At 39.5% G+C, this 25,283-nt stretch overlaps 2 protein-coding genes across 3 annotated transcripts in view; both read left to right on the plus strand.

The window, feature by feature from the left end:
* Positions 1-15,142, plus strand: part of LOC131986496 (carbohydrate-responsive element-binding protein) — a 38,351-nt gene extending 23,209 nt beyond the window's left edge. Inside the window, exons 11-17 of one of the 2 annotated variants that reach the window (XM_059351484.1) lie at positions 673-952; positions 3,574-3,689; positions 3,854-3,976; positions 4,181-4,308; positions 5,969-6,092; positions 7,489-7,618; positions 12,484-15,142. In XM_059351484.1, coding sequence (XP_059207467.1) covers positions 673-952; positions 3,574-3,689; positions 3,854-3,976; positions 4,181-4,308; positions 5,969-6,092; positions 7,489-7,618; positions 12,484-12,647 — 1,065 coding nt within the window. In that variant the 3' untranslated portion in view covers positions 12,648-15,142. Of the gene's footprint in view, positions 1-669; positions 953-3,573; positions 3,690-3,853; positions 3,977-4,180; positions 4,309-5,968; positions 6,093-7,488; positions 7,619-12,483 lie in introns of both variants that reach the window. The other variant, XM_059351483.1, reaches the window with a different exon arrangement.
* A 2,916-nt stretch (positions 15,143-18,058) lies between these two features.
* The window catches only part of srrm3 (serine/arginine repetitive matrix 3), a 113,136-nt gene continuing 105,911 nt past the window's right edge, over positions 18,059-25,283 (plus strand). The window contains exon 1 of the mRNA XM_059351162.1: positions 18,059-18,182. The gene's annotated coding sequence lies outside the window, so the exon portion shown is untranslated. The remainder of the gene's footprint in view (positions 18,183-25,283) is intronic.

Raw genomic sequence — 25,283 nt, forward strand, 5'->3', positions numbered from 1 at the left:
GGAGTATAGTAATAGCCTCAACTTTACTTTACTGCAACCAATAGCAAATATATCTTTGTTAAACTGTAAAGATCAAAACAAAATTATGATGAATGGTATTTTTTTGAACATTACATATATACATAAACACACACTACCAGTATCTCATGCCGATTCCATAATGGTTGGCATTTTTCCCTTGAGGCAACATAGCAATTCTCCTTAATGGTATGTTATTGCCTCAGGGCAACAGTTGCATGTTAACAAGTTTCCATCATTTAATTAGAAAATACATTGCATGAAACTATCAAAAATCAAGGTTTACTCACCTATTAGTATTTTTTTTTCAGATGGAAAAGGGCCAGGAAATCTGTTTTGACGTTTTGAGTGCATTTTTGTGGCACAAAATGGCAAAGCTGTTTTCTTTGGAAAAGTCTGCAAAAAAGGGTTTCAATATGGCCTCCTGGAGGTCATATAACAAATTAAAGCATTGCTATTGGTTCCCTATACTCTTCCCTCTTTTTTAAAGTATCGCATCACTCAAAAAAATGCATTGTAGAAATATGACAGGCCAAAAATGGGTATGTTGCCTGAGGGCAGCACCGTACCATAGAGGGTTACCTTGTTTGGTTAACCAAACAAAACTATTTCTGATGAGGCTCTTCTAAGTGGTGACTGTGTGTTGTTTAGCAGTCAAGCAGCAGCAGCAGCAGCAGCACACATGTTGGAGGAGCTTCATCACAGCTGCAGCACGGGGCTGCGTGGCCTGCAGGGATCCCAGTGATGACAACTCTACACAGCCAGAGCGCCACGCTGGGGCACAGCGGACCCCACGCCAGCACCTCCAGAGGCTCGGCGGTGTCCGCCCTGCTCACTCACGGCTCCACACACACCGGGACAGCTCTGCTCATTCCCAAGACTGAGAAACTGTCTCCTGTCCAGCTCTACGGCTCGGACAGAAACAGCCTGACAGGTATGAGCTCAGTTTAACAACATCACTGCAGATTATTTTGTTCTTACCAAGATAAAAAAAAAAACTTAGATTTAGATATGTTAGATAATTTATCTTGTTTTAAGAGTTAGTTTCCCTATTTTAAGTGTTCAACATGCTTATTTCTAGAGTCAACAATCTTAATTCAAGAAATCTTGTCAAGTGAAATTATCTGTCCATGCAGCAAGATAATTTCCCTCAGATTTAGTGTTTTTATCTTGTTTTTAGACGCCCCTATTTTGCAGTGATGTCACTTTTTCCAAATGCAATAAGGGATCAAGCCTTCTTTTGATTGGTGACATCAAACTGACACACTGTTTAGTTTCAGCTGGTATCTTGTGTATACATCAAAGGAAATGCAGCTAAGTCTGATACTTATGTGCACAATATCACCTTAAAACCAGCATTTTCTGCTTTCTTTCTGCTTATATTTAATATATTTCACTCATTTGGGGGCTTTAAAAAGTCACGTTTTAAGTAAGTTGATCTTAAAACCAGCATTTTCAGCTTGTTTAAGCCTTCTAAATGTCATCAGTAGACATGCTTATTTCTAGATTTAACAATTTTAATTCAAGAAATCTTGTCATCTTGTCAAGTGAAATGATCTTGCTGCATTGACAGATAATTTCACTTGTTTTGAGTACCTTTTCCCTCAGATTTAGTGTTTTTATCTTGTTTTTACACACCCCTTTTTGCAGTGTGGGGTACAATGGACATTATGCATGCATCGTGCAAAAACACCATATGTGAAGGTTCTGTGCAATAAGATAATGTGCAGATTGTGTTTTTGTGTGTATTTTTATATCTCAAAATAGTTCCAACAACAGGCCTGGCTACTCTGCTCTCTGCAGAGAAAATGATGATTCATTTTTGAAAGTCATTAAGCTGCAGCTCATAAAATAAACAAGATATCCAGCTTTTTATTACTAACAGGACACTCTTCTTAATTTAGACCGTGCTTATGGTCTGGAGGCCTGAAATGTACTGTGTGCATCGAAAATCTTTTAAGACAACAGAGATGGAAGAAGTATCCACATCATTTAATATAAATAAATAAATAATTAAATAAATAAATATACATATATTAGATTGTGAGTTTAATACATAAAAAGGACTGCAAAAAAGAAACATAAATATTTATTCTTTTCACTAACCGTCCGTTGGTAAGATGAATTAAAACTTAATTTGTTTGACTCACAAACCCTCGACTAATCACTGCTCTGGACATACATGAGCATGCTCGTCTCATTAGCATATACCATGCACAAGGAAAATTAGAAATGTGCTAAGGGAAATGGGGAATTCATGTAGATAAATGATTAAATGCATGCCAAGAACAAGCAATTTGGGAAATGAAGGAGCTGAGAAATAAAATGAGCCAGTGAAAGATAAATAGAAAAGTTTTTAAAAAGATGGAGAAAAGGTGAAGAATACAAAATAATTGGAAATTTAAGTAAACGTATCTACATTTATATTTGTTTTTGAAAGAAAATGAATACATTTCCAAACAATAATATTGTTATAAATCAGTTAGATTTTTTACGTTTCTGTTAACATTTTCCTGTTTTTTTCACATCGTGCATATGTTAAAGGTCCAGTTTTGTAAAAAGTGAGATATCCATGTCTTTTTTAATTATAAAGCAGTTCTCTGTGCTGTATAAATACTGTGAAAGTACCAAAACACTCAACCCACGAAGAAATACACACAGCCCGAATCCAGAAACTGTGTTTAAACGAGATGTCAGGACACCTGTAAATATATGATGCCACAGCTGTACTATATTTTGGTAGAAAGTGCTGCTACAGTGCTGTTACAGTCATTCCCCAGCTGCAATGATGGTGCAGAGACACCAAGAGCGCCACTGCAGGAGACCCATAAACACTGACCAATCAGAGTAAACTGCATTTTTTGGGAGGGGGGCTTAAAGTAGACAGACTATGAGAAAAATAATACGTGTTTTGAACATAAATGCATATAAACCTACCTGTAGTAGAAACCAAAATGATGAACCTAAAAATGAGAATATGCATCTTAAAAATGTTGAAAAATGAACACATGGATGATTTGTTTCCATTGAATACTGTAAAACTTTGTAATTCAGATTACATGATTACCATATATTGAGTTTGTGGTGTGTATGATGATTAAAAAAAAACTGAATTGTGCATGGGTATGTACAGTCATGGAAAAAAAATTATTAGACCATTTTTTTCCTTCAATTTCTATAATGTCTGGTGCAACTAAAGGTACATTTGTTTGGCCAAATATAATGATAACAACAAAAATAGCTCATAAGAGTTTAGTTTACTGATTATAGACATTTTTCATGGTTTTCTTGATAATGATTTTGGTTATTATCCACAAAACCATGGAAAATGTCTAGATATCATCTCTTAAATTAAACTCTGATGAGCCATTGTTGTTGTTATCATTATATTTGTCCAAACAAATGTACCTTTAGTTGTACCAGGCATTAAAATAAACAATAAATTGAAGAAAACAAGGGTGGTCTAATATTTTTTCCCATGACTGCATAGATTTAGAGGTCATGTAATTTTGCTACAAAAATAATAAGTAGATATTGTTATGTGTCTTTTTTAAGTGACTTTTCCAGGACATCCAGGCCAAACGTCACCACCAAACCCTCTAGATAAATCCTCCAACCCCGAGTCCCCACACTCGTGCTTCTCAGGACATGGAAAGATAGAATCAAGTAAGGTAGGACACACTGTCTCGTTTAATCTCTCTGCTTTCATACAGAACCGCGTGGCATTGAATAGTTTGTTTTATAGAAATTTAATCAGGTCAAGTGAACAGGAAACTGATTGCTGTTGACCCATTATGTGACATGCACATTTCTCCACTGTATATTTTATCTGCAGCAAACAGAAACCAGGAGGATAACTCACATTTCGGCTGAACAGAAGAGGCGCTTCAACATCAAACTGGGTTTTGACACGTTACATAACCTTGTGACAACACTGAGCTCCCAGCCAAGCATAAAGGTAGTGTGGAAAGACATGCAGCTGCATCAGGGATAGACGTGATGAAAGGAAAGAAAGAGTTGATGCACAGTTTAACTGGAAAACTATATGACATGTAAATGCAGCTGATGAACTGCCACAGTAATATTGAAGCTTTGTGAATAATTGTGGTGTATTGCTGACATGTGGTAATCCCTCTGTCTCTGTATCTGTCTGCCGGCACAGATCAGCAAAGCCACCACGCTGCAGAAGACTGCCGAGTACATCAGTAAGATGCAGCAGGAGAGAGCTCAGCTGCACGATGAGGCTCAGAGACTCAGAGAGGAGATCCAGCTCCTCAACTCTGCCATCAAGTGAGACTTTTGTAGTGAATGTGTGTGAAAAATCAAAAAAAAAATTATTAGACCATTTTTTCCTTCAATTTCTTGTTCATTTTAATGCCTGGTGCAACTAAGGGTACATTTGTTTGGGCAAATATAATGATAACAACAAAATTAGCTGATAAGAGTTTAATTTAAGAGCTGATATCTAGACATTTTCCATGGTTTTATTGATAATGATTGTGGTTGTTATCAAGAAAACCATGGAAAATGTCTAGATATCAGCTCTTAAATTAAACGCTTATGAGCTATTTTTGTTGTTTTCTTTATATTTGTCCAAACAAATATACCTTTAGTTGTACCAGACATTAAAATGAACAAGAAATTGAAGAAAACAAGGGTGGTCTAATCATTTTTCCATGACTGTATAGATGTAGAGGTCATATAATTTCCCTACAAAAATAATAAGTATATGTGTGAATGTGTGTATGTGTGTGGGCATGTGAATCTATGGACATCCATAGATTCACATAACACCAATCAACGCATGATTGGTTCAGGTTGCACCCAGTAAAATAACTGAAGGCTAAGCTAGCTAAGTCCTGGACTCCAGTCAGACTCTTCTTGACTTCATGACTCGGACTTGGACTCAGACTTGAACACTGGGGACTCCAGACTGACTTGGCTTTGAGAACTGGTGAGTCAACAACAATACTGGGACTAAACACACAAAAAAGCCCACCAAAGAAGACTACTGCTGATGAAAATCAAGTGATAGTGAGAGCCAAAAATACACCTGCGGTTACCGCCTACCGGTGCTGCCAAAGAAAATGAAAAAAGCTTTTTAAGATTGTAACTCTTCACGGAGAATAATTACAGCAAGCAAAAACTGTTTTAATGTGCATATGGGCACCTGACTATTGGATTAAGACAGACTTCTTATCAATCCTATCCTTTAATATCACATATTGGTCTTTCCCTGCTGTTACAATCAATACAATATAAATGTATACAGTATACAGGTGCATCTCAATAAATAAGAATATCATAGAAAAGTGTATTTATGTCAGTAATTAAATTCAAAAAGTGGAAAAAACACATTATATAGATCCATTGCACACAGAATGAAACATTTCATGTCTTAATTTATTTAATTTCTTCTAATTATAATGATTATGGCTTATATTTAATGAAGACCTAAAATTCAGTGTACTAAAACAATAAAATAGTCATAAAAAACTATTTTATTTAATTTAAAAACAGAGTTAGAGTTTAAAAGGACATACAGGTGCATCTCAATAAATTAGAATATCAAAGAAAAGTTTATTTATGTCAGTAATTCAATTGAAAAGGTGGAAATAACACATTATCTAGGTCCATTGCACACAGAATGAAACATTTCACATCTTAATTTAGTTAATTTCTTCTAATTATATGGCTTACATTTAATGAAGACCTAAAATTCAGTGTGTCAAAATAATTTGAATATTACAAAAGACCAATTTTAAAAAATATGTTTAATATAGAAATGTTTGCCTCTGAAAAGTATGTCCATCTATCTGACTCAATACTTGGTTGGGGCTATTTGACTTCAACCACTGGAAATGGACTTTTCCATCATATTCTAATGTATTTAGATGCACCTGTATGTGCACTGCGCTGCTCTGTTGACTCAGTATGTTTCCTCATGCAGTGCGTGTCAGCAGCAGCTACCAGCCACCGGTGTTCCCATCACTCGGCAACGCTTTGACCACATGAGGCAGAAGTTCCGAGAGTACGTCCAGGCACAGACGCTGCAAAACTGGAAGTTCTGGATCGTATCCTTATGAATGTAAATCTGCCAGAGTTTAATTAAAAACCATCACACTGCCACAAAGGCAACCAAAAACATATTTACTCTGCATAAAAAATGTGACTAGAATATATTGTCTATTCCTGAGTGTGTGAGTACTTGGCTCCAGCATTAACTGGCTTCCTCAGACTTTGGAGGAATATCAGATGTTATTGTGTTCCCTAAACCTTTTTCTCTGAATCAAATGAACTAATTACACCAAGCATTATACCAGTCTGGAAGGATACTGTTTAGCTTTTATTTTGTTGCAGCACATATGGTCTCAGTGCAGTTCTCAGTATGCTAATGTAGTTTTAATGCATACAAAGCCCATTATTCATCTGGGGCGTCTCAGTGTAATCAAGCAGATAAAACAAATGCCTGTGTGTCACAAATGCCAGTTGCATAAAAAATAGAGTAATATTAATCCATAACTCTTTTCTAATGATCAGCCAATCCGTTACTGCTGCTCATATCTAGCAGGCAAGATAAGAAGATTAGATTCTCTCTTTTTTTTTTTTTTTTTATCTTTGTGTGCTGCACAAAAACACCTTTAGGATGTTTTCTTTCCATGAATATTAAGGTATTTTCTATGGTCCCTCGAGAGATTGTTTGCTGATATAATGAATTAAAAACACAAAGTTCTCCCAGAGGATCTTTTCTCTTTACGTAAAGTCGAGATAGCTGCATTTACTGTATGTTTGTCTGCTGATTTTCTTGCATCTCCATCAACAGTGCAATGAAAACTGGATTATTTCATTTTTGGTCAAACATTAGTTTTATGTTATATTTTTCTTGTAATTTAAAAATCCTTTGAAAAGACTAAAACAATCAAAAAAATGATAGTACAAACAAGTCTGTGTATCCAAAGCCTTATTCCATCGGCATCCATTGTTGTAAAGGAGTCTTCACCTCTAAAATGTCAATCTATTACTCACTCTGCTGTTATATTGAATTCTTGTAGAAAACTTTGTTTTTCTAGCATGTCTCCACTGTGAAAGGAGAATTCGAAATTGGCCGAAAAGATTTTTCTCATTACAACTAAAGATACAATTAAAAAAATAGCTCATAAGAGTTTAATTTAAGAGCTGACATCTTGACATTTTCTGTGGTTCTCTTGATAATGATTTTGGTTATTATCAATAAAACCATGGAAAATGGCTGATCAGCTCTTAAATCAAACTCTTATGAGCTATTTATGTTATCATTATATTTGTCCAAACAAATGTACCTTTAGTTGTACCAGGCATTAAAATGAACAAGAAATTGAAGAAAAACAATGGTCTCTCTTATTCTGGCCAACAACGGCTCTCTTGTTCGTCAAGGTTGTCGACCCCTGCTCTAGTGTGTCACATTCATTTTTTTCCTCAACTCAGTGTCAGTTCAGTATCATCATCGAGCCGCTGTTTGAGTCCTATAATGGAATGGTGTCCACTGCAAGCGTGGAGGACCTGTGTCGATCCACTCTGTCCTGGCTGGACCAACACTGTTCCCTGCCTGCCCTGAGACCCAGTGAGTTCATCATCTATCTCCAGTTTGTCTTTATCACTCCTGTTAGAGTTCATTTTTTGCAGAACAGAACAGAGGAGAGTAAAATCCTTTTAGCTATATATTAAGACGGCAATGAAAGAGTGAGCATGTACATGGACCTTAATCTGATCAGAAATCACAGTCAGAGTTTTATAATGTTAATGTGCAACTATAGGGGTGTTTCCACTACAGCCCAATTCCCGAAATGAGGCGGGTCTCACTCGCTGAAACGCCCAAATTTGAATATCAGTCCCAGTTCGAGTTTCAACTAGAAGATTCTTCAGACCTCGCACAACCTGTCGCACTTATCACAACCTTGTGCACCCTGCTCGCTCCAAGCACACTCAGTGCCTCGTCAAGGGTGGACTCTGGAACTGTCAGTCTGCATGTCGCAAGTCTGAGTTCATCTCTGGCTTTGCTGCTCAGCAATCACTGGACTTCCTTGCCCTCACTGAGACATGGTTAACACCAACCAACTCCTCCACTCCTGCAGCTCTTTCTGCTGCCTTCTCCTTCTCCCACACTCCTAGACACACTGGTAGGGGTGGAGGAACAGGTCTTCTTATCAACCGTAACTGGAAGTTCTCCCTCCATCCACTCCCACAGTTCTCTCCACGGTTCTTTGAATTCCACGCTGTCTCCATAACCTCTCCATCACCAATAACCATTGTTGTTCTCTACCGCCCACCTGGTCCCCTTGGAGAATTTCTGGAGGAGCTTGACGTCCTACTGTCAAACTTCCCTGAAGATGGTCCACCACTTGTCCTTCTCGGGGACTTCAACATCCAGCCCGAGAAGTCAGCTGACCTACTACTCCTACTCTCCTCCTTCGCTCTTTTGCTCACTCCATCACCCCCTACTCACAAAGCTGGCAACCTCCTCGATCTCATTTTCACCAGGAGTTGCTCGACTACCAATCTCTCTGTAACCCCACTTCACATCTCTGACCATTTCTTTGTCAAGTTCTCCCTCCCACTCTCCCGATCGGACTGTCTGTCCTCACCGACAGATACTGCACTGGTCCGCCGCAACATTCGCTCTCTCTCTCCTCCTGCTCTGGCCTCAACTGTTCTCTCATCCCTCCCTTCATCGGACTCTTTCTCACTTCTGCAGCCCAACTCTGCAACCGACACTCTCCTTGCCACCCTCTCCTCCTCTCTTGACTCACTCTGTCCTCTCACTCCCCGGAAAGTGCGCAAGTCCTCCCCTGCCCCGTGGCTGTCGGACTCTGTGCGTGCCACCAGAGCTCCCCTACGGGCAGCAGAACGGAAGTGGCAGAAAACTAAACACCCTGAGGACCTACGCAACTACCAATCTCTTCTTGCTGCCTTCTCATCTTTAATCTCAGCTGAAAAAAGCTCTTTCTATCAGACCAAAATCCAATCCTCATTCTCCAATCCCAAGAAGCTCTACTCCATATTTACAAACCTCCTGGTCCCTCCAACTCCCCCTCCTACCTCCTCCCTCCTACCAACCCACTTTGTCAACCATTTCCTGAAAAAGATTGAGGACATACGCTCGTCATTTACCCATCCAGTCTCACAACCTGCCTCTCCTCCCTCCCCATCAGTGTCTTCCTCCCTCTCAGCATTCACTCCACTGTCTCCTCCTCAAGTGCTCAGCCTGGTAACCTCTGCCCGTCCTACCACTTGTCAGCTGGATCCTATTCCCTCCCACCTGTTTCAGTCTATTGCTCCGGATCTCCTCCCGTTCCTCTCCCATCTTGTCAACACTTCCTTGACTACTGGCTGCTTTCCTAACTCTCTGAAGGAAGCAAGGGCGAATCCTCTCCTAAAGAAATCCACCCTCGACCCATCCTTAGTGGACAATTACAGACCCGTCTCTCTCCTGCCGTTCCTCTCCAAAACTCTGGAACGGGCTATCTTCAATCAGCTGTCCTCCTATCTGCATGTGAACAACCTCCTTGACCCTCACCAGTCTGGTTTCAAGAAGGGCCACTCAACAGAGACCGCCCTTCTCGCTGTGACTGAACAGCTTCACAAGGCGAAGGCGGCCTCTCTCTCATCTGTTGTGGTTCTACTGGACCTTTCTGCAGCTTTTGACACTGTGGATCACCAGATCCTCATCTCCACCCTTCACCTCCTGGGAGTATCTGGCTCCGCCCTCTCTCTGCTCAAATCCTACCTCAAGGACCGCACCTTCCGTGTAACTTGGAGGGGTTCTGTTTCAGAACCCTGTCTACTCACCACAGGGGTCCCTCAAGGCTCGGTCCTTGGTCCGCTCCTCTTCTCGATTTACACCAACTCTCTTGGCTCCCTCATCCACTCTCATGGCTTCTCCTATCATAGCTATGCCGACGACACCCAGCTAATCTTCTCATTTCCCCAGTCTGAAACACGTGCAGCAGCACGTATCTCTGCATGTCTGGCCGACATCTCCCAGTGGATGTCCTCGCACCACCTCAAACTCAACCTGGGAAAGACTGAGCTACTTTACCTCCCAGGGAAGGGCTCTCCCACCACTGACTTCCACATCACTGTCCAGGACACAGTGGTTGCCTCCACAGAAACCGCCAAAAACCTTGGCGTAACTCTTGACAACCAACTGTCCCTCTCAACAAACATCACCGCCACTACCAGATCTTGCAGATTCTTGCTGCATAACATCAGGAGAATCCGCCCGTTTCTCACCCAGAAGGCAGCTCAGGTCCTGGTCCAGGCACTGGTCATCTCACGCCTGGACTACTGCAACTCCCTCATGGCAGGTCTGCCTGCCAAAGCCATCCGACCTCTACAACTCATCCAGAATGCAGCTGCTCGATTGGTCTTCAATCTTCCCAAATTTTCACACACAACACCCCTCCTCCGCTCCCTCCACTGGCTACCAGTGGCTGCGCGGATACGCTTTAAGACTCTAGCTCTGGCGTACTCTGCTGCTAACGGTTCAGGTCCTACTTACATCCAAGACCTTGTCAAACTCTACACTCCTGCCCGTCCTCTCCGCTCTGCATCAGCCAAACAGCTGGCGACTCCCACCCTGCGTGGGTCAACTCGCCTCAAAACCACTTCCAGACTCTTCTCTGTCTTGGCTCCCAAATGGTGGAACGAGCTCCCCACCGACATCAGGACCTCAGACAGCCTGTACATCTTCCGCCGCAGGCTGAAGACCTATCTCTTCCAACAATACCTCGGTTAAGTCATGGTCACCTAACAGATATATATTTAATTAAAAAAAAAAAAAAAAAAAAAAAAAAAAAAAAATTCTTATTCTTTTCTCTTCTTTTCTTCTTTAACATATAGCACTCCTGTAGCAATGACAGTTAGCTCTTAAACTTATGTACTTACTTGATTCCTGTGGTCTATGTCTAGTACCTTCAGGTTGAATGCACTTATTGTAAGTCGCTTTGGACAAAAGCGTCTGCTAAATGACATGTAATGTAATGTAATGTAATGTAATATGAGCTGTCCTGAGGGTCTTTTGTCCGGACTTTTTTTGGCCTTGTTGAAGAGCAGGGCCGTTTTTCTCCCCTGAAAAAATCCTGGTTGCTGATTGGACAGAAAGCTAAGCAGGATTTGAAGTAGTACTCGACCCCCCTAGCGACTATATTTCAAAAATGCGATTGGCGACAAATCTAGCGACTTTTTCTGATTTTATTGGAGACTTTTGGAGACTTGTTCTTACTCTTCTTAGCGAGCCGTGGGGGCGGCTGCTCGTTAAGAAGAGTAAGAACGAGTCGAAGCAGCACAGTCCTCCTGCAGCAGTCTCTCCAAGCTGCAGTCACAGAGCCGGAGGGGACATTAACCCCTTAGCGTCCAGTCTGCAAATTGCTAATAGGCTAACAGTTAGCTCTGTAGCAGTACTGTGTGTATGTGCTGCTGCTACATGAGGTGTTCACTTAGCGATCTCTGCTTGTTTACAACAAGCACCGGACACTCTGCATAATTAGCCATGCTGCTTTGTTTATGATCAGCTGCTGATGTTGTGCAAATTTAGCGACGGCGGCCACAGTTGCGTCTCCTGTGTTTAATCTGTCGCGTGTGTGTTCACGGATCACGGTCAAAACTGTCGCTAATCGATAACGCGCCGATCTAAAACCATACGTCACCTCCAGAGTCTCTTAAAATCCATCTGGGGCCTTTTTGTAATGGAGACACGCAGAGTGAGCGGACAGTTGAGACTTTCCCGGTGGCCACTCTTCCCCTTAACCCATTGAGGCCTGGAAAGCGTTTACGTCGTTTTGTAGTATATGTATAAGCTCTCAAATACTTTTTGAATTTCATTTCTATCTGCTACAGAGGCTGAAAAATCTATTATTTAGTAGAAGCGTTGACACTTCTGTTGAATTTCCAGAAAAACTTCAGGTTTTAGGGGCTGATTTTAAAATCCCCCAGAGGTTTTACAGGAAGTTTTAGGCGTCAATGGGCTAAAGGAAACACGGCTTATCTGATTGGTCAAAACTATTGGGGCAGCACCCTGGTTTAGACGCGGCCTGCCCTTGATGACACCCTAGACTAAGTCCTTAGCCTTTTGGTGTTACACCTTCCTTCAGCACCTCTTGAAGTAAAACATTCTACACACATTTCTTCTTATCTGGCCCCCTCTATCTATAACTAGTGTTCTTCAGTGCTTTACTCCCTCCGATCCCATAACCTTGAAAATATCTCTACAAATGTGTCTTCTGCTCCATGAATGAGCCTGTGTCTTATATCTGCTTTCCCTGCATAAGCTGTTATCTATGTGTGTGTGCACTGTTATATTCAATCTGTGTTTTATCTTCTGATGGTTATAATGCAGATAATGCTACATTTTATTACTCTCTCACACTACATATGTTTCCCACTGTACCGTCACATTCTCTGTGTTTGTTTCTCTGCGTGTCCCCTCAGTGGTCCTGAGTTCACTCCGTCTCCTGAGTACCACCACCTCCATCCTGACCGATCCCAGCCTGCTGCCGGAGCAGGCCACCCTCGCTGTCACCCAGGGCGACCTCGCTGCTGCTCTGGACCACTCCTTACAGCCCGCCGCTCGGGACAGTTTACACCCCATGTGACGGTGAAGAACAGACTCAGTGGAAACTAAACCACAATGGACAGGAGAAACCGCATCAGAAGAGCCTGTGGAATGATTAAAAAAGACTCAACACTCAGCTCAGAGACTTTTAATAAAGCATAATCACATTCCAATAAAACTCACCAGCTGCAAAAAGAATGTATTCCAGTACACCCAAAAAATCACAGTAACTTTTTGTGATCTATGCTTAAATTCTGATAAAAGCATAACATACTTGTACTAGACACTTGTAATTATTTCTCTGCATTGTTTTCCTTGCAGAAGTTCAGATGAATGGAAGTAAATGTCAGACACTGTCAAAAACTTAATTTTCTTTTTAAATCATTTGGTTTCACGAGTTGACTGCATTTATTTTTAATTCCTCTCACCTCTCAGCTCATCTTTTTTGTGCATATTATAGTATTTGCTTCAATCACTGACATTTATTCAGTATAATAGGCTCCTCACACCTGTCTTCCATTGTAATGGGTATCACACACCAGTGCTATTGTTGTAAGAAATGAATAGCTTCAGTTAGGAGGCAGGGGTGATGTTTTGTAGTATTTATTTAGAATATTTAGTTTCATGGTTCTCAAAGTGAGAGGTTGCAAACAATTGAAGGGGTTCCCAGTAAAATGAACGCAAGCGAAATTTGAATGAGAAAGGCTACCTGCTCTGAATAGAGATTTCACTCTTTCAATTTTTCACCAAACCAGACCAAAATATCATTTATTTATATCAATGACATTTTTAAAAATGATTTTAAATTGATTGACATCAGAACTTCTGCACCCGAGGCACAGAAAGAAAAGCACACAGTTTATAGAAGAACATTATTCCTGAATACTCTGATCCAGGCCTTTTCACAACAGTTGGAGTGTTAACATTGACGATGGTTCTGTTCTATGGAGGAGCCATATTTTGGCTGGAGCAGCCAAAAATAAAAATAAAAAAAGAAATTATTCAAGAAATATGTTATCATGCCATGAAATATAGCAAAAAAATATTAGAAAAAGATAAAGGATAAATCATTGATTTATATAACTAAACACACACGCGCACACACACACACACACACACACATATATGTATATATAAAGTTAAAAAAATCCCAAACCAACCAAAACCTAAACAAATTTTTAAAAAGTAAATAAAAATTATATATATATATATATATATCAGACTTGTGGGGGTTAGGCCATCAGTTATTTCTGTTTTCCCTATAAACGGTAGTAAAACGTCTACGGACAGGCACCTTAACATCTACATTTTGCCAACTTCAAGTCTAGTTTTGAGTTTCTCTAGCTAGCTTTAAATTCCAAATCTCCTGAGATATTTCTTTGGTTTCCAGTCTCTCATTTGCACTTGGCACCTCGCTGCATTCTGACAAAATCATATTAATAAATGCTCATTATTACTTACTAGTAGTGATGGTCCAATGAAGCCTCATGAAGCATTTTCTTATGTTCTGAGCCCACTAGATGGCGCTCTCAGTCTAAAGAAAAAGGCGCAGGCAATAGTAATCAATTGTGCTTTCAGCCCTTTGTTAAACATAGCGAGCTATCTAGTGGGCTCAGAAAATAGAGAAAATGCTTCATGAGGCTTCATTGGCACATCACTACTTACTAGTAATGTTGGTAGGCTAATTTACACTTAGTAGACTGTCACATCTTCATTGTGAGGCTCAAAATAAGGTTTGCGGCTCTGTTCCGACATTATTTCTCTTTTTTTGTCCAACGATGTTTTTTTTGTGAGTAAAGGTTGCCGACCCCTGTGCTCGTAGGACAATTCTGTCTCTGCAGGATCATTTGCCCACCCTAAGGGATGTTTTTCTGATATGTAATGTGAAGGAAATTTGGTGTTTCCTGCATGGTGGGACATGAAGTAGGCGGCGACCTACTTGGTATTCAAGACACAAAGCCTTCTGGGAACTCACTCTTTGAACTCAACTCTGATAACACCATGATTGAGGGGAACATGTGGATCAGGGGGGTCTGTCCTAATGCGTTGTATAGGGCAGGAAGATAGGACCACATTGAGACTTGCTGAAGAATCAATGCTGGGAAATACAACAGATATAAGTCGAGCGGTGTATGGGACTTTGTTGTACTGTGAAAGAGCCATTCGGGATTGTGTGGTGTATGGAATACGAATGTGCTAATAAAACTTGCTTACTTAACAGAGTATTGAGTGCTTTGTGTTTGGCCAGCTCACCCATTAAAGTAGTGCAGTTGTCAAAATTGCCACGACAGTAAACATTTATTTCCTGAGCATTAGTAGAACACACTTTTACAGTGAGTAATGAAGGTTCTACTGTACTCTTACAGTACTGTGTGTTCTTCCATATTCTAAAAGTGAGTGAAACTTGAGTGAAAGTTATATATCCCGACTTCCTGTGTTTTGATTGACACTCTGGGGTGAGGGCTGTCTTATGTAGCCTGCATGTAGTGTAGTGTGGAGTGATATGGTTAGTATATGTACATAGTTAGGAGAGCACTAAGTAGTGAGTAGTCAGTTGTGGTGGGCTGGTCGGGGCAAAAATGCCAGGGCTGTTTTTTTTTTTTTTTTTTGTCCCAGTCCAGCCCTGTATGGAGGACAGGAACTTTTGGCCGGAGCAGCAAAAATAAAGAAATAGTTAAAGAAATGACTGGAGAAATATGTAATCATGCCATTAAATGTGCAAAAATTATATTAGAAAAATATTAAGGATATATCATTGAATTATATAATTGATATATAAATTGATCAACCGTGACATAAATTATTATTTCTGTTTTTTATTAACTTTTTTATTTGTTCACATTTTTTTAACTTTAAGGTGTTTATCATTTTTTTTAAATTAATTGTATTTTTATATATTTATGTACACTATCTATATATTATTTTCCCTTTGCATTTCATTGGAATTGATTTTTCTTCATTATGCAAATGATGGGACTGTCATTCAAAGCCATTTAATCTTTTCAGTAGTTTTTAGATTTTGGCAGTTCCTGTCTTCCACACAGTTAACAGCATATGAATGTGTTTATTGAGTCATTTATTTGTTTTTGATTTAGCAGCTTGTCCTCCATGCTGTTCTATTGAAGTGTCCCACTGAGCAATGGACAATACCAGGAACCTGGCAGCAAAGCAGATAAATGGATTCTATCATTAACGTCATTATTTACACCTGTGCCAGAATGTCCTGGGTGAAAGAAGCCTGTTAGGGGATATACAGGTGCATCTCAATGAATTAGAATATCATAGAAAAGTTTATTTATGTGAGTAATTCAATTCAAAAATTGGAAATAACACATTATATAGATCCATCACACACATAATGAAATATTCCATGTCTTAATTTATTTAATTTCTTTTAACTATAATGATTATGGCTTACATTTAATGAAAACCTAACAGAATGAAAATTCAGTGTCCCAGAACAAATTAAATTAGAAAAAGACCAATTCTAAAAAGTATTTTTAATATGGAAATGTTGGCCTCTGAAAACGATGTTCATCTACAGTAATGGAAAAAAACATTATACCAACCCCTTGTTTTCCTCACTTTATTGTTCATAATGCCTGGTACAACTAAAGATACATTTGTTTGAACAAATGTAATGATAACAACAAAAATAGCTCATAAGTTTGAGTTTATTTTAAGAGCTGATATCTAGACATTTTCCATGGTTTTCTTGATAATGATTTTGGTTATTATCAGGAAAACCATGGAAAATGTCCAGATATCAGCTCTTAGATTAAACTCTTATCAGCTATTTTGTTGTTATCATTATATTTGTCCAAACAAATGTACCTTTAATTGTACCAGGCATTAAAAATGAACAAGAAACTGCAGAAAAACAATTTTCTAATAATTTTTTCCATGACTGTATTTCTTCGGTATCCAGCCTCTCATTTGTACTTGGGCCCTTGCTGCATTCTGACAAAATCAAATTAATAAATGCTCATTATGACCTATTAGTAATGTTGGTTGGCTGATTTAGAGTTAGAGGCTGGTTTATGTTCATAATAAGGCTCATAATAAGGTTTGTGGCTCCATTACGACATTGTTTCTCTTATTCTGGCCAACAATGGCTCTCTTGTTAGTCAAGGTTGCTGACCCCTGCTCTAGTGTGTCACATTCATTTTTTTCCCTTAACTCAGTGTCAGTTGTACCAGGCAAGAAATTGAAGAAAAAGTGTGGTCCAATAATTCTTTTCCATGACTGTATATGCACTCAGTACTTTGTTGAGGCTATTTGACTTGAACTACTGGAAATGGACTTTTCCATCATATTCTAATTTATTGAGATGCACCTGTACAATGAATGATAATGTCGTCACACTGTTAAAATAATTGCCTATGTCATTTTTTGTCAAAATTGTTTGTTTTTTTGCCTAATCATCTCCTCATGACGCCGGCCACCTATGGTAAAATCGCCTACATCCTCATGTGTGCTGTATTTCTCTCTCTTCATACCCTGTCTTCCTGTCCTGTCTACCTTGTGATATTGTTTGTGGGTGTTTTATGCGTTCTGGACGGGTTGGAGGCCAATTTCGTTGTACTTGTACTTGTTACTCTGTGCAATGACAATAAAGGGTTCATTCATTCATTCATTCAGTTGATCAGATCATGTGATTTTACTTTTACCCCTTTAAGATCATCACTTCTTTGACAATTTGCCACATTCATAGGCATCAGATAAGAACCCAGCAAAGAAGAGCTAGAGGGAGATTGTTTAGTTATCAGTTTAGTTGATCAGTGTTTTATTGTTGACACTAATATTAGTAACACTTTACTCTAAGGTGTCTACATAAGAGTGACATGAATGTGTCATAAACATGACATGGGATGTGTCATGAACATTAATGACACTTTGAAGTAACATTAATGCTCATGATACTTGTCATGTCATGTTTCTGACAGGCTTGTGTGACTCTTATGTAGACACCTTCAAAATAAAGTGTTACCATATCTTGCTTAAGCCATAAAGGCATGTTCAAAAAACTGCGTAAGTCATTTATTTCTCTTAAGTTACATAATTTACACACAGTATTATTACTATGCCAATAGCCATCCTTTGCTACGTCCTTTTTGAGTGAAATGATCAATAAATGTCACATGTTGCACTTTTGGTGAATTTTTTTGTGTTTCCTGCAAAACTTGAAAAAATGAATTAGGCGATTATTTTAACAGGGTGACGATGTAGAAAGTGTCTCAGCCGTTCACACAGTGTGGAAACACCCCGCTAGGTGGCGCTCTCCCAGTGCTCTTGTCTCCGTGTCGTCGTGCTGCTGCGGGCGCTCCTCCGGCCCTGCAGGGGGCGCTGTGCCGCCGGCGGGCCCCGGACAGGCGCAGTGTGGGGTTTTTGTTCCCAGCTCTCCTCGGTGCGCTGTCCACTTCAGCACCACAAGCCGAGCAGAGGCAGCAGCAGCGGGCTAGCTAACGCTGAAGAGGAGGGGGACGCAGGACACGGCTCCACATCAGCACCCACCCGAGTCCCGAATACTGACAAATATCCGCCGACAACAGCGAGGCAAAAGACTGCAGACGAGGTAAGTTTTCGAAGACAGGATCAAGTTGTTGTAGGCAGGCAGGGATAATAACGGGCATCAGTGAAGAAGAAGAAGAAGAAGCTCCCTTCCCTTCCAGCTTCATACATACTGTATGAGCGTATTAGGGCTTCTTGTGTTTGTACCCCACGTATTTAGTTCATTAGAGCGAAAGGGGACACTAGAGTAATAGCGGGCTGCTGTGGGGGGACCGTGTTTTAGCTGCCTCTCCTCTCCGCTCCTCGCTTTGCAGATGGTGCTGTTTTATAACTCGTCGATTTCCGTTGCTACACTGTGACCAGCTGCTGTTTCTTTTATTTCCTCTCTCTGTCCTGGCTGTGGGGCGTTCAATATCCCCGTCATCACTGTTCTAACATTGTTGCCATTTTTTTTTTTTTTTTTTTTTTTGTGAATTGAGGGGCGTATTGTTTTGGTCAAACCGCCTCCACTCAGTTTTTACACATTTGCGGGATTACCCAGCGTTTTAAGCCTTCCACACACAGCAGTGGATCTATTTATACACCTAGCTTTGGTTATTGTCAGTTCTATGAAATGGGATTCTCTTAAAGAAGCAGACATTTGAACCAGTTTTGTTCACAAAGTTGCTTAATGAATTGTATAATAATTATAATAGGCTGGAGTAGTTTGTAACTAGACACACTGTAAAAAAGGTGTGTCTAAAAACAAGATAAAAACACTAAATCTGAGGGAAATTATGTTGCTGCATGGACAAATAATTTCACTTGACAAGATTTCTTAAATGAAGATTGTTAAATCTAGAAATAAGCATGTTGTACACTTGAAATAAGAAATAACAAGATAAATTAAAGCTGCAAGCAGCGATGAACTGGCCCGAGCAGAATGCACTGAAAATGATTTGTTTCTAACCAAGATTTTAAAAAAAACTTTAGATTTAGAAGTGTTACATAATTTATCTTGTTTTAAGATGTAATTTCTTATTTAAGCGTTCAACATGCTTATTTCTAGATTTAACAGTCTTAATTTAAGAAATCTTGTCAAGTGAAATTATCTGTCCATGCAGCAAGATAATTTACCTTCGATTTAGTGGTTTTATCTTGTTTTTAGACACCCCTTTTTTGCAGTGCAAAGATAATTTATCCTTTTATTTATTTCTCCAGGAATCATTGAGGGCAATCCCTCATTTACAACAATGTCGTGAGCACAGAGAAAACACAATGAAGTACAAACAACAGACAAAACACTTGAAAATATTAAGTGAAAGGCAGAGTTATTGGTTATCATAGTTTTAAAGTATTATGCTGCTCACTGTTCCTGTTTTGAATGACACACAGACACATTATTTTATGTGATATTTATGTTCTCTTTACAGTTGACAGGTATTATTTTATTAATAATGTGTGAATCCATTCATTCAGCACCAGCTGCAAAAAGTGTCAGGTCTGCGCTCTGGGGGAGTGTTGTTTCAAACAGCTTTTGCTTCATTTGAAACTTTGATCCGTAGAGGGAAAAAACAGATCTTATAGCGATAAATGCCCTTTTTTCTTTTTATTTAGAGAGATAAAGCCATAAACTTGCAGATAACATTTAAATATATTCACAGTAAGCATAGTTTACTAATTTTCTATGATGACTTTGCAGTCTTTAAGATCCATTGGACATTCAGACATAATATAGAATATATAATAGTCAATTTTAATATTATAGAAATAGTGACAGAGAGAGAGAGAGAGAGAGCTTCGGTGTTTAGTCAACTAATAGATTAGTCTAGTGACAGAAAAACAATCATTTCTTTTGATAGCTGAATAATCAAGTAATTACTAATTTAAAAAAAATAGCAAAAAATTCATTTTTTCCCTGCTTCTCTCTATTTTATATCACATCAAACTGAAGACAAAATAAGCCTTTGTCACTTTGAGGAAGTGCGATTGATATTTTTCAATATTTTTGACATTTTATAGACCAAATGATTAATCGAGAAATCAATGGGCACATTAATCAATAATTAAAATACTAGTTAGTTGCCTCCTTGATAGGAAGAGTATAAGCAGAGTCTTATTTATTTTAAATCATATGACCTGTGACACAAAAATTGATACACAAGCTGAAAGGATTCGTCCAATAATTCATGAGTGGATTTAAAGCAAATTAGCATTTCTGACCATTTTATACATACATAGACAAATTAAGTGAGAATGCATCAAGATGAAAAACTGATAAAAAAAAACCTCACAGCTCATCACGCTGCTGCAAATTCTATTCTGCCGACAGCTATGTGACCACATTTACAAACGCCTACTGCAGTCTATGCTGGCATTGCAAATAAGTGTTTGTCTCAGCCCTTGTGAACAGCCCATGAATCAGTAATCAGCGCTCAGTGCGTGACACGCTGCTCCGTTAAAAAGCAAAAGTCAGCAGGAGCCGTGTGAGTGACAGGACGGTGACAGTGCTGACCAGATACTCAGCTGCATGGGACCTGTGCACCACTGAGCTGCTCTGGCCAAAACCAAACAAATACAGAGTGTATCTTGGAAAGCAGTCTTCCATTTTGTCACAGTGCTGCTGTTGCTGAGATAGGCCCAGGTGAGGTAAGAGGCTGATAGAGGGATTAGCTTTTATTAGGATGTGGCTGCTCATAGAGGTGTGAGAGAAAATGTCAGTCACTCTCGCTCCTATCTTCCTCCGCCGTCTGTCTCTCAGTTTCTTTCTCCACAAAGCATCTGTCTCCTGCCTGCTCCACACTCACATTGTTCCTAGTTGAGTAGTGATACCCCCCCCCCCCCCCCCCCCCCACCACCACCACCACCACCACCACCCTGCAGCATCTCAGTGCTTCTCCTCGCTTTCCTCTCCTCGCCACATGAAGCCTCAGTCAATGCATGCTCTCCTCTCCTCTCATCCCGCTGGCAGACACACGCTGCTCCTCCTCCTGTCCTACTTCCTTCTTCTTCAGCTCTCCTGAAGGGCGAAGCCTCTGCTGGTGAAGCCTCCAGGGGCGGGGGGAGGAGGTGGGGGCAGTCGAACGGGTGGCAGAGGGAGCGGGAGAGGTCGTATTTATCAGGCTGAAGTGTTTCCGGCGAGCAGCAATCGGCAGACATTGTCTCTCGATGTGGTCTGACAGTGTGTTTAAAAACACCAAACATACAAATTGCTGCTATGTGAGAGCGCAGCAGGGGTGTCTCTGCTCATTCAAAGAAAGCACATGGCAAATAGACGAGGATTTGCAAGAAAATCTGCCTGAAACTGCACTTCAGTCGGCGGGTTGAGAGCTGTAGTTCAGCTGTATGGCATCACTGCAGGTGGTAATTTCTGTATGTTTTATTTAAAAGGCTTGTCAGTCTGTGTTTCTGTCTCAAATCCAAGTGCACTTAGGGAGTGTTTCCTAGGGCTGTGTAGTGGCAAGAATCTGGCGTACCATGATACAGGAGTTCTGAGTCAATACAATGAAACCATAAGCAAGGAGATGTATTGTGATTTTTGTTGTTATGGTATGGAAAATTGTCATAGTATAGACAACACACCACCATATGCATACAGTCTGATTAATAAAAGTAAGTGAAGAGATATTTTCTTACACCCCTAGTCTCTTTGGTTAAGAGATACATTTTACTGCTGTATCATTTGGCTGTAGTGAATGTGAAGTGTCCTTCTGTTGAAGTTTGTTTTTTCTTGAAGCAAACTTCTCATGGCAATTAGAGGAGGAGATTGAACAAGGTCTTGCACCACCAGTGGGAATTTACATAACTTTATTACCAAGCAGAAACCTCCGGCTCTGCAGACGGGCCTTAAACCTGCATTCTTTCCAATGTCCAGCAGGGGGCGACTGCACTGGTTGCAAAAAGAAGTCAAATTGTATTCCCCTTGCATGGTGGCTGGATTATCACTGAATCACAAAATCATGTGAGACATCAATCAATCTAATCAGGCTGAAAGTAATGCGCTGATGTCTGAACAAGCAGTTTTTTTCCAATCAGCATGCTGTGTGGAGCTACAGGCGGGGTTTAGGTGTTTGTGATGACCGGCAACAACACAATGCGACGTTTAAAACAGCAACGGTGATTAAACAAAAGTTCATCCAAACACCTGCCAAGTGCCCTTTTCTAAACAGTATCTAATAACGGCTTCTCAGATAATTCTGTGTGACAAACCATCTGGTTATGATTCTATAGAAATCTATGAAAAAATGACCCCACTTCTCAATTGATGTATTACCTCAGTGCACATTTTAATGGGTTTATGGTCTCAATAGATACAGCATGTATCATGTTTATTTTGTATTTTGTAAATGATGGTGCCATTTAGAGTAAGGCTGGGCGGTATATAGGTATTACGAGTTATACCGATAACTTATTGCCTTAACTTATGCCCACTGTTTCTTTGCTCCTCTCTGCACACTAGCAAGAGCTAGTTTCTAAGAAAAAAAAAACAGTTCTGTAATTTTGAGATATTTCAGATTGCAGTTGAAGATCATCTGAATCTGATGAAATTTCTTTAAAAGCTGTAAGGTTTTGAATTTGATAAAGTCTTAAATAAAACAGGTTGATGATGATTTCTTGTGGCGTTGAGTTAAAACCAAACACTTGCACGTTTTGTTTAAAATATCAATATATATTGTATACATTAATGGTATATTGGTATATCGTATTATATCGCATTATACCATTCGGCCTAAAAATACAGGGGTATGAGTTTTGGTACATATCGCCCAGCCCTAATTTAGAGTAAATTAGACAATAGAGCAGGTTATTCTTATTCAGCTATTCAGCTCCACTCCAACTCCTTTTGGGGGTACTTTTTTGTACCTTTTCTAAGCATTTTGCAGCACTGTATTTTTCTCATTATCAGTCACAGTGTGTTCATGACTGATAGTTACGATAATGACAAGCTTTAAATTATCTCTTACGGATGCATGAACAAAGCAAATAGCTGTCTGTTGTTAAATTAATTCCTGCTATTATCTCTCCGAAATGATGTCAAAAGCAAACATCAATGCACAGAAAAGCAAATAAAACTCGACTGTAGACAAGTCTGGCTTTAACATTAAGGAAGTAAACACCCCATATTATTAGATCAAAATTGTGTGAATTCAGTTTTTTACAAAATAGAAAGTTAGATCAACACTCTAAAGATATATATTTTTTTAGAAATCTGTCATGTTTTTAAGGACAGGTTTGCATCTTTTCAAGTCTGTCTCAGAACAATAGCCCTATACCTGTGTGTACATTCAAACAGGTTTTGCTTGCATTATCATCTCTCCTGTTCATATTGGCCATTAAAGGGGCCCATAGGGACAGAATCCACTAGCGGTGGGGGATAAAAATATAAAAAAATATTTTTTTAAATTGCCATATTTTGCGTGGCACTATTATATATATAGACACTATATATATAATCCATGAGCGTCAGGACATCATATTGGGAAGTTGTCCAATTAACGCTGCAATCGTAATATATTGTATCATAATACTCACCATATCGCAAAATGCTTAAAATCGCAAAAATATCGTAACTCAAGTATCGGGATAAAATCGCATCGTAGGGCTTTTCCTGATTCAAACCTCTAGAATCCACACGGGTGTAAAAATGAGTCAAAATTAATAGGTTGCACAAATTACGTAGATGTTTTCCAAAGCAATACTTTTATTTGTACCAGAAAGAGGGAAAATACAACTAAAAAGACTGTTCATTTTTTGATTTGACTTCTGCAGCCTCATTTCCCAGTGCTGCAGATATGCTGATGCTGTAACCTCCAGCTATCTTGAATAGTTATTAGCAGCTGCTATCAGACCCGGAGCTGATATGGATCAATACCCAGCACACTCTACACAGGTTGCGGTCCTTGAGAGGCTGTTAGGAGCTCGGTGCTGTTGTTGCGGGCTGTTGTTGCCGTCATCAGAACCTGCAGCAGGCAGAGTGCAGCTCTGAGGTTACCTGAGATGAATTATCCCCGTAAGAAAATCCCCCAACCAATCGGCTTCGCAGCGGGGCCTGTGTCACAGTGCTCAGGCTGACAAAATAGCATGCCACTCTCCCCATGTTAAAGCGCATCCATTTTTAATCCTCCTCCTTTCAGCACACACAAACAAGTACACTCTCCCTCTCTCTCTCTGGCTGACTCTTCTCAGAGTTTGCTTTTGATGTTTTATCCCATTCCTCACACAGCACATGTATCATCATGTGTGTGGTTTTTTTTGTACATTTCTGCAGCTCGGTGCTATACGCCGCTCACTGTGGGAGATTGTATTATTTTTGTTCTATTCTGTGTCTTAATTCCTTCAAAGTAGCTCACATTGCATCTGCAGGAAGTACAGCGTTTTCACTCACTTAGTAGTCCTCAAGTTGGTACCATGAGATATTAGCGGCTCCTGTCATGTATAGACAGCTATCACTGGATAATATTGACACTGAGGAGCACTTAAAACGTGATGATTCTCAGAAAAATTCTAAAGGTGTTCTAGGGGTGTCTTTTTTTCTATGATTTCTGAGCAGTTATGTGGATGATTACTAATCAATGGAAATTGGATAAGGGCATATACAGCTCTGTAAAAATTCCGAGACCACTGCAAAATGATCAGTTTTGCTGGTTTTTACTATATATATGTATGCGTTTGAGTAAAATGAACATTTTTGTTTCATTCTATGAAGTGCTGACAACATTTCTCTCAAATTTGAAATTAAAATATTGCCATTTAGAGCATTTATTGACAGAAAATTACAACTGGTTAAAAATAACAAAAAAAGATGCAGTGTTTTCAGACCTCAAATAATGCAAAGAAAACATGTTCATATTCATATTTAATTTCATTATTGGTGGAATAATCTTAATCTTTAATCACAGCGGTGTTTTTTATAATTTTCCTCATAAAATCAGATGTGGTTCAGGTGATCAGCTGATCAGTGTCTCATTAAGTAGAATGAGGAGGCTTGTGTTGGAATCTAACAAACACTGAATGAACTGGCTGCCACATTTGGAAGAGTGGTCTCTTTATTTTTTCCAGAGCTGTATATACAATCCTGATTCACAAAAAAGCGTGGACGCCGTCTAAAATGTAAAATAAAACAGAAAGGATAATTTGCTAATCCTTTTTTGTCATATATTTTCAGTTAAAAATTGTATAAAGGCAA

This window comes from Centropristis striata, chromosome 15 (assembly GCF_030273125.1).
Source record: "Centropristis striata isolate RG_2023a ecotype Rhode Island chromosome 15, C.striata_1.0, whole genome shotgun sequence".
NCBI classification, from domain to species: Eukaryota; Metazoa; Chordata; class Actinopteri; order Perciformes; family Serranidae; genus Centropristis; species Centropristis striata.